Consider the following 10,788-nt stretch of genomic DNA (forward strand, 5'->3'; position numbering starts at 1 on the left):
ACATACCCAAGTTGTTAGTCGTTGTGGTTAACTAATTAGTCACCCTTATAGTGACTAGCATTTACCGTCATTCCATTCAATTGACCATTTATTGCTTTGATCGTTTGTCGAATGATTATAAAAACTGGTATGAAAGTATTGCAACTTTGCAGCATTTCGATATGATTTGACATATTTCATCAAAAACACGAAACTTTACAATTTTTTTTGTTTGCAGTGACATATCAATGATTATTTCGATGTTTGTTGAATCTAACTTTAATCTTGGTTCTTAGATGCTTAAGTGATGTGAACCTAAGGTTGGGACAACCGAAAGAAAACACGGAACATAGATTAGGTGTAATAATAATATTTTAACAGAAAAGTTTACAAGGGTAGGATAAAGGGTAAGCAGGCCTTACTATTCGATGATGTCCAATATGGGTAGTAGTACGCGTTGCTGATTCTACAGTATTTCGATACTGTTCCATAAGACTATTACAAGAATACAGGTCGATAGAAAATTTAATTCTACTTTGTTTTCTATAAATCATTTGTTTTTGTTTTTTTTTGTTTTTTGGTTTTGTTTTTTTTTGTTTTTTGGTTTACGAGTTCTCGACTGTTAACTATTCTGGACTTTACCGTCCAATATAAGTTTTAATTTGTGTTTACAATTACGGATGACTTGTGATGCTCTTGCGATGAGTAATGTTTACATATAACGGTATTTGTTTTTCTTAGTATTGGAGTCACAACTTATTGAGAACTACTCGATGATAATGGTAAATGGGAATGAGACGAGCAGACATTACACATTCCTTCTCTACAGTCTAAAATAAGTAAACCTACATACGCATGTATGTGGGTGTTTGTAGGTAAAGAGTGACAGGAAAAGCCAACATTACTTTGCATTGCCCTAATTTTCGTAAGATAAATAAAACAGTATTGAAACATTTTAGTTATCGTTTATCTTTTTGCTACCTATATAACCCTTTCTCCCTCGCAGGGGTCGCGCGCGCACGGTGAAAAACGACGCGCACTAACCCTAAGGACGGTTGGCTATATTTTCGCTCCTTCGAGCCTCGGACCCCGCACAAGCATCCGTCTCTCTCCCTCTGCTACTGAGTCTCTCCGAATTGGACGTTGGTATCTGGCCGTCTAGTGTTGTAACGCCCAATCGGGAATTCTTGGTAATTTATGTCGTGATCGTCTTCTCGTCGGTGGCCGTCTCACTCTGTCTGCGACGACTGAAAAGTCAAGTTTGGTTATGCTGAAATCGAAGGGCAGTCTTCACAAGTATAAATGGAAACAATCAACAACGATGAGGATAGTTTTAGGCTGTTCATTTAGTGATTCGGTATACATTAAGGCTCGGCTCGTCACTTATACTTTCGTCAGGCTTGGAATGCAACCCCCACAGTGTATTTAAACAAAAACTCTAAGTGGCGGTCTTGTTAGTTCTCTTCGTCTCAATTAGAAGAGGCTGGCGGCACGCGTGGCTTCCCAACTTCTCTGTTCGACAGACTGTCCGATTCTCTTCTTTTGTCTATCTCCGCAGTAGTTTTATTAAACGTCATCCTCCCCTTCCTTCTGTAGTTGACCCAATCTCTCTATTCGACGGGTAATCATAATTCTCTCTCTCTCTCTCTCTCTCTCTCTCTCTCTCTCTCTCTCTCTCTCTCTCTCCTTCCCAACCGACCCCCTCTCGATTCAATTCCGAGAATTAGTTATCTGTCTAGGCATTTAACCAATTTGTTCCCTTAAAATTAGAATGACTAATTCAATTGTTTTCGGGGTTTGTTCTCTCTCTCTCATCACCTCCAACTTGTTGGTTTAAGTGAATCATGTTATCATTTACACTCGGATCGTCGACTTTACTCGTCGACCCTTCCCAGACCTCCTTGCGTTTTCCTCGCCAACCCGACATCTGGCTTATCTTTAATCTGGCCCTTTTGAACTCCAAATAATTTACTTGTCACCCGATGACAATTCGTTGGTTTCTCACGAGATGGGGCTGAGACCTCTCGCCCAGCTCCATCCCACTCACCCTCAACCTAGGAAGCAAGGTTATCCGGTGTCGCCCGGCTTCGTTACACCTATATACTTCTTCATCCCTCTTCACTCCATCCACGATTCGACTATACTAAGTATCTACCCCTCTATGCACACTTATATAACCATAAATAACTATATATTTCAGAGACTCACCCATATTTGTCATATGTATGTATCCTACAATTCTATTTTATATGTGAATTCTGTATAAGATTTTTTTGTCAACGCGTGTCTATATGTTTCCCACCTATATTATAAACATAATATAACTATACCCATCCCTCCCTCTAATCTTATCTAATTAACTTTCATGTTACATTGTGTATATATTCTAATATATACACAATATACTGTACTTTTCCTCCCCTTTAGTTTCAAATAGTTTATTATTCAATATGTATGTATATGTATGAGCAGGGAAGAAGGAAATTGTTTTAGATCCGACAAGGTTTGCTAATCTTCAAAACTAATGCATTTAATGATTCTATTGCATTTCTATTTATCCTCCTTTTTTATTTGTATATATGTGTATATGTGTAGGTGCGTAATTGTCTGTTTAGTATATGGATGTGTATATTTTTACGTCACAATTATTGTTCTGACATGGAACCAATCTCCAACTTTTGAATTTTCAAATCCATGAGCTAAACCGAGAACCACCCAACTCCAATCTATATTTAAATGAAAAACAAGATGTTATAAACTTTAAGTTAAATATTATTTATCTATTCTGTCTATGCTTCAATCCAATACGTACAAATATAACGAATCTTATACTAAGAAGTCACTTATTTTGATAGATGGTTTACACCCATAGTAATGTATGCACGTTACCTAACTCCGTTAAAGTAATGTAATTTTAATTTTAATCATTATTAACTCAATTAATAACAAGTATAATTAACACCTTATACAACGCACATAAACATGAGATAATATTAGTAATTGCTTTACAAAATTTGTAAATAATGATAAAATGCGTACACATCCGCATTTACATATCCGTATAAATGTGTGTACGTTTATATGGACTCCGATTAAATTTTAGATTTCTCATAATAATTCCATAATGGCTTTTGATCGTAAATTTAAATATAATTCATTAACTAATAACTTAATTTTATAAATTTAATATTTTAAAATCATTTACTTAAATATATATATATATATATATATATATATATATATATGTATGTATGTTAGTATCTCTGTATATATGTTTGTTTATGTCTATGTCCGTGCATGTATGTATGTATGTATGTATGTATAAATATATATATATATATATATATAATGTCCGTGCGTGTATGTTTATGTATGTATGTGTGTGTATATATATATATATATATATATATATATATATATATATATATATATATATATATATATACTAGACTACCCGTGACCCGTTGGGTCAGTATGTCATATTAGCTATGGAATTCATGTATGAGCGTGACATTTGTGACGTAAAGAAAATAGTTTCTTTTTTTTTTTTTTTGACATAACAGAAACATTTCTATGAAAGTATATTAAAATGAAAAATCACGGACGGATCACTCACACATGAAAAAAAATCCTCCCTATTCGTGTAAAGTTACCTATTTTTCCGAATAATCGGTTAAAATCGAAAATTAAACATAAATGTTTTTACGAAGATTACTTAGAATGCGGAGCTGCTAAGCCTCTGATGGAGAAAGTAGCAAACTTGATTGAAGTGGCTGTCCCTAATGATGTGGTCTTAAACAGAGCTGAGCCTGAATGCTATAATATCTCCATTAAAATGTCTGAAATAGCGGGAAAATATCTTGCTTTTCAATTTTTTCATAATAATAGCATATCTCCCATTCAGAAATGTTTATGTATGCATGATTTCAAATGGAATGCCATCTAGATACACCCAGATCAATGACTCTGCCAAAAGGAAAATTCATTGGAAAATTTACAGTGTATATACTCCACAATCAAAACATCAATATAATAAATATTGGGAACAATAATTATTAACTGTCTTTGTAGAGAGAAAAATAAGTAGGCAGAATATATATATATATATATATATATATATATATATATATATATATATATATAATTCTTTTTTTTTTTTTTTTTTTTTTTACTATAACTAGTGTTTCATCCTTTCGGGAATGTTCAGTGCAGGGTGTCACGATTAACGCTAGTCGACAGATTCGAACTCGGCAACATGAGCCAGCTCTGACTCGATTAGCAAAGACCGTATCCATTCGGCTACCAGTAACCGCGTGAAATAACGTTGAATTTAAACATTTTAATTTTAAATGTTCTTTACGTCAGTCAAACAGTGATCTAATCGTTATACGATGATCTATGCATAAGAGCTAAATTGACCGACTTAATTCAACTGAAAGCACTCAACGATAAGAAATGAGTTTCTTAAAGAGGCTGTCATAATTATTTTTTTTACTATAATTAAATACCTACAGACACTAGTGTTTCATCCTTTTGAGAATACATACACACACACACATACACATCTATCTACACTTTTATATAAAAGTCAGTTTGTGCGTATGTTCCTTCCTCATAGGTTCCGAAACGGCTGAGTTTATCTTTCGAAAATTTCACACAAAGGTAATTTATATGCCTGGCAGTGTTCTTAGATATGTTTTGTACAGAAATTCATCTGATAAGTATAATAAATCGAAAAAAATCTTAAAAATAGTTTTTTTCTCTCTCATGATAAAAAAGAATTTTTACATTACACCGCCTGGGGAAATAATAAAATCTCAGCAAATCATTTCTTCTTAAAAAAAACAATCATCTCTTGCGAACTTGTTCAAGACCGTTGTGTATGGACGGCAGTGATTCCAGATGGCAGTGATTGCAATTTTTTATTTTTGTACCTTTTCTTCACGTTAAAAAACGACCCTGGTGTCTAACTCTGTCCCGTGGGGAGGCATTGTAAATAGGTACAATAAAATTGAATGTACCTTTTATTTTGTTTGTGTGTCCATTCTATGAGTGCCTGCGTTTTTTCTCTGCTCATCGAAAACAAACCGCTTTCAACATAAATGATAGATGCAAGTCTTGTGGGGGAAAATAAAGAAGGCTTGCTGCAAAAACCTGCTCATGTCTGTCTATCCTGCGGGCTGAGAAGGGAAAATGAAAAGATCCAAGATGGCGCCCATGGTCTTTTAATGACCATGGTCTCACACAGTTCTCGAAAAATCACGTCTCACATGTGATTTGGAGGTGCGCTCAGACACCACAAAAGCAGGTTGCTGGGGGGAGTGGGCAGAAGCGTTCAGACTTGTGTAGAGTGTCCGACTTTTCCAAACTTGTTTACATTGGACTTGAAGGCAACGATATTTTAGTCGGTCAAGAAGCAAGCCAACAGAATAGTGCCCCATAGGCGGGCAGTTCTAAGAAAGAAACGGTCAGACCTGTGTCGAGTGAACATTGTCGTGCGACTCATCAGACTTTTCCGATTCAAGTCTGTTTTTTGGGACAAATGAGTTTTTATTCAGCCATTTATGTTACCACGTCGAACCTGCATCGCTAATTCATTACCTTAGGGCAGGAGGGTGTCTTTATCTTGCTATGATCTCAATCTCCATTTGGCTCTTTTTGCCGTCTCCACGAGAAATCTGTTTATCGATCTTCTGAGATGTAGAGACCGGCTTTCTGATCCACAGTCTCTCCCACCCAAAATCACACTTCCGATCTCGTAATAATCACGTTCCACCTAATCGACACTAAAATTCAATAAAATGATATCCCAAAACACAAGACCAAATCAAAATTTGCCTCCTTTTTTGATTCTAGCATGCACAAATATATGAGGGCTTACAACTAACTTAGACGAAGTAGAAATATCCTCCTAGTAAACTCTTTGGATATTCTAGCACTAAATGAAACTAACTTGCACTGCTCACCTCTTCCGATTTCTTTGGTGTGTCTTCATACCTGCCACTCTGTCGTAAGATTTCGACTGATTAGGGCACAAAATCTAGAATCGAACGAACAAACTTTTATGTGCTTGCAATTCAGCATTAGTTATTTATATTTCTTCTGCCGTTCTCCTTCAACCACGACTTGTTTGACCAAATTTCGGACAGTATAGATGCAACTCCTCATTTACATTACAACGTCCACATACATTTGGTGGTTTTTATGCCTGCAGTAATTGATTCGGCTTTTCGAACTACATGGATGCAGTTGCAAGAGTTTTTCTACATCGCATTCCCTTTTACAGACTGTCACTTTCATAACCCACCACTAAAATCCTGAATAGATAAACATGGCTCGCTTCTTGATATATTCTTAACTTCATGATCCGAGGTTAATAGATTCATTCATACCTGTGCAGCTGTGAAAAGGCAGAAACCGTTCTTCCAACACAACCGGCATAAATCAAATAAAATAAGAAACTAGATCTGATTGTATGAGTGAAATAGCCGCACTTAAATCTTTGAGTCATTAATCAACCAAGCACTAGTCCTCTACTTTGTAAAAGACAAGTCTGTTCTACTGCGTTCTACTAACGATTAAATTAAAGCACTGAACAATGCGGAAGACGCTAAGATGATAGCTCTTGCTATATTCAAAGCACTTCACAAAGTTTAGCATGTAGATCGTGTCATAAAAATTAAATGAGCACATAAATGGACGATAAGATTTAATGCTATCAAGACAAAGTTCGTTTCCTTCAACAAATTACAAATAACCTTTCCAGCCATCGTTTTCCATGGATAATAACACTCTAGATGAGAGTTCATTATTTAAACTCCTCGGCCTACATTCACAGGCAACATGAATTCGAACAAATACATTGGAGACATTGCTAAAGCTGCTGAAAAAAAGGTGATCAACAAAATCCCACACTTACACTGTAGATATCTTCAGATGCCAGGTTTCCTGATTTCTCTATGTCTTACTTCCTCAAATATGCTAAGATCCATAAGTTTAAATGTAATGTGAACAAACATCTTACTGCTCAACTCACTACTTAGAGTTCCTCTGTAGGCGCAGACCTTCATTATCAGTGGTCCCTTATGTTTCTGTGGCAATTAGTTTTAGAGTGAAAAAAAATCTAAATTATTACTATTGGTTAATAATAATATTGGTCCACCGACTTAGTTGGATTTAGACCTTAGAATTCCCATTTGTCCGTTCGTCTGTTCGTTCCAAAGATTCTCAGTAACAACTCATTACATTTTTCTGAAATTTTGCATGAAGTTACAACTAGGCAAGGTAGGAAATGTGACATTCTTGAATTTTTTATAAAAATTTTGGTTTGGTCCCCACGGGATCAAAAGGGGTCAAAAATGTCTAAAATAGCACTTTTTGGTATATGAAATCTGTTCCGACCATTATATTTTGCTGAAAATTGCCCAAAAGCAAAACCACATAGACATATATCTGGAAAAATAATATTTTATCCTGGAAAACTTTTGGTTTCGTCCCCAGGGGGTTAAAAGGAGTAAAAATGGTTATTTTTAGCCCAAAATAGCAAAAATGGTACAATTCAGGATATAGAATTTTTTTCCGGCCATTAGATTTTACTGACAATTACCCAAAAGCAAGATCATATACTATACGTCTGAAAACGTAATATTTGACTTGATTTTGGAAAATTCTGGTTGCTTCCCTAGGGAGTCAAATGTTGTCAAAATCGTCAAAGATAGCAGTTTTTGGTACAAGAATATTTTAAAACTATTAGATTTGGTTGACAATTGCCCAAAAGCAAGACCACATGGATATACATCTGGAAACATTTTATCCTGGGAAAATGTTTGTTTTGTTCCCAGGTGATCAAAATAGGACAAGAGAAAAATCCGGGTATTCAAACAACATGACATTAATATGGTTGTATCCCAAGTGTGACATTAAAATCTTTATTGGTCTTTATAATCAGAAACGACATTTCTAATGTTATTGTGTGCGAGATAGGTATATTTGCTGATGACACCACGCACTATTCCAGATATGTGATAAAAACGACCGCACACATATCCAAGGCAATGTCTGAAAATGGTGTGTGATCTATAGTGAAATGGAGATGTAAATGAATATATAACATTTAATGCTATTAAGACAAAGCTTTTTTTCCTTCAACAATTACAAAGAACCTCTCCAGCCATCATTTGTTTTTCCCCAACCAACGATCGTGTTTTTCTTTTCGTCCTCTTCCCAACTAACAGCAACCTTACGTGCATGAGATAAAAAATAAAATAAACGTTTTCTATTTTATACTGTAAACTCGAACCAGAATAGCGCCTAAATTTTCGTTTATTTTCTTATTTTCGTATTGGACGGGTTTTTAGGTTCGAGTGCAGAGGGCACATGCCAACCATGGACGTTTATTGCTGTGGTTTTCCACACCATTATTACACTAGCATTCATTGTAACAAATTCATAGAAGACATTGCTAAGCCTGCAGCAAAGAAAGTGAACTCTTTCTACCATGATAGAAAGATACTCACCATTTGACCACATATGGCCAGTGCCAACAATTAGTCTCTCTCTTTCTCTCTCTCTCTCTCTCTTTCTCTCACTTACACACACACACATGCACACTATTGTATAGAGTCAAAATAAGTCTCCAATGTAATATGTCCCACACTGTCAACCAAGCTCCAACTACTCTCCCATCTCTGCAATATTGCATCCCTGTATTTGTTTTAAATTTTCTAATGTAATGTATTCCAACGAATACATAGAACACAACATCAAGCAGAACAATCCCACACCTACACTGTAGAGATCCTCAAATGCCTGTAAGTTTCTTCCTTCAAACTGCTACAATTTGAAATTTTTTTTCTGAGTCTTGTTGAATATGAGTAGCAAAGAAATTTAAAATATTTTTTGTCGGACTTTCATCGTCAGATATGTCCTATAATGTTTCTTTTATTTTGTGTTTTCCTTTCTTTTCATAAGATCTATGTTTCAGTTTTCTATATTTTTTATTGTTTCTTTTTCAGGAAATGATGTTCAGCTTTTCTATTTGTATTTTCTTGGCAATTTTCAGTCTTCATTGCCAACAGCAAGTGTACGCTGCCAAAATCTTAGCTTTTCCAATGCCGTCTTATAGTCATGTGTCCGAATCAAACACAGTCGCTGTAGAATTGGTGAAACGTGGTCACCAGGTAAAATTCTACTTTCCTGATGATTTTGATTCCAGCATATGTGCCCCAGACATCCCAAGCATAAGATATGGACAAAATACAATATACCATGCAACGAAAGTATTTAACAAGGTTATTGAATTAGCTTCAGAAGGAAGAAATTCGGGTTTTCATTTCATGCAAGCAGCAAGAAAAGCAGTTTGTACTCAAGTCGTAAATGACACAACCGGCCTTGATAAATTACGAAAGGAAAACTTTGACTTTGCAATTGTTGATTATCTTTTTTTTATAAAATGCAGCTTACTAATTCCATATAATTTATCAATTCCCTTTGCGGCTCTTAGTTCGGCCATTATATCATTGGACGCTGGTCAACCGATATCAACATCAGTGAGTCCATTTATGTTTACACCATACACACCCAACATGGCTTTTCATGAACGACTGATCAACACTGTAACCCACATTATGACCAATATTGCCACATATTATCTCTTAGAGGCTTATGATTATTCCAAAATTGCACCAGGACTCAGCTGGAGAGAACTACAGGCACTTTCTAAAAAAGCCGAGATATATCTGGAAAATTCTGACGTAGTTCTCAGCTATCCAAAACCATCAATGCCAAATCTAATCCAAGTTGGTGGACTTACAGTAAAACCTCCAAAACCTTTACCAAAAAATATTCAGAAATTCTTTGACGAAGCAAAACATGGAGTCATAATTGTGTCATTTGGATCAACATTTAAATTCAACGATAATTTGAAAAATATTTTTATGTCTGTATTTCAAAAATTGAATCGAAGAATTTTCTGGAAAGCTGACGAAGAAAAAGAAATAGGAAATGTTTTAATGACAAAATGGTTACCCCAAAACGATGCATTGGCCCACCCAAACACAAAACTCATAATTTATCATTGTGGTAATAATGGAATGTTCGAGAGTCTCTACCACGGTGTACCTTTAGTCTGTGTCCCACAAGCAGCTGACCAGTTCACGAATTCACGTAAATTGGGATATTTAAAAATTGGTCGATTTTTCGACATTGCAGACCTGACCGAAGAATTACTACAAGAATGCATACTTGATGTTCTTGGCGACCCTAAATACACAGCAAATATCAAACATTTATCAGAAATCTATCGAAGTCGACCAGAAACAGCAACTGAACGCGCTGCATCGGCCATTGAACACGTGATCAAATATGGTGGAAAACATCTTCGTCTCAATCAAGTCGATTTGTCAACTTTTCAATTGTTGGCTGTTGACCTTTGGTTTACTATTTTTATAATGCTAATTGTTTTTATCAAAATTATTCTTTTTATTTTATTTTTTTTGCAAGCGATTTTGCAGTCAAAAACAAAATTAAATTTGTTTTTCTATTCAATCTTAATTATTTTTGTTTTTAATTGAAATATATGAATAAAGCTTGTTTTCATTCTGTTATCAATTTGCTTTGACTTAATTTTTCTTTTCATCTGATTCTAACAAAATTAGGTTTGACTCTAACATCTCGATTTCAAACTAGTTCCAGTTTCTGGGAAAGTAAATTTTAATATTCTTTAATACGATACACTGAAATATGCTGCTTGTAAGTAAGTCTGTGTTGGAAGGATAATTCATGGCCACGTTTGGCAAATCAGCCTACGTG

General features: G+C 35.1%; 1 protein-coding gene across 1 annotated transcript in view; it reads left to right on the top strand.

The window, feature by feature from the left end:
* The window catches only part of LOC145267150 (UDP-glycosyltransferase UGT5-like), a 37,254-nt gene extending 26,704 nt beyond the window's left edge, over positions 1-10,550 (top strand). Inside the window, exon 2 of the mRNA XM_080123197.1 lies at positions 8,994-10,550. Within this exon, the coding sequence (XP_079979323.1) occupies positions 8,997-10,550 (1,554 nt within the window). The 5' untranslated portion in view covers positions 8,994-8,996. The remainder of the gene's footprint in view (positions 1-8,993) is intronic.
* Positions 10,551-10,788: the final 238 nt, after the last annotated feature.

Source organism: Euprymna scolopes, chromosome 42, assembly GCF_053919585.1.
Source record: "Euprymna scolopes isolate OS-2025 chromosome 42, ASM5391958v1, whole genome shotgun sequence".
Classification (NCBI taxonomy): Eukaryota; Metazoa; Mollusca; class Cephalopoda; order Sepiida; family Sepiolidae; genus Euprymna; species Euprymna scolopes.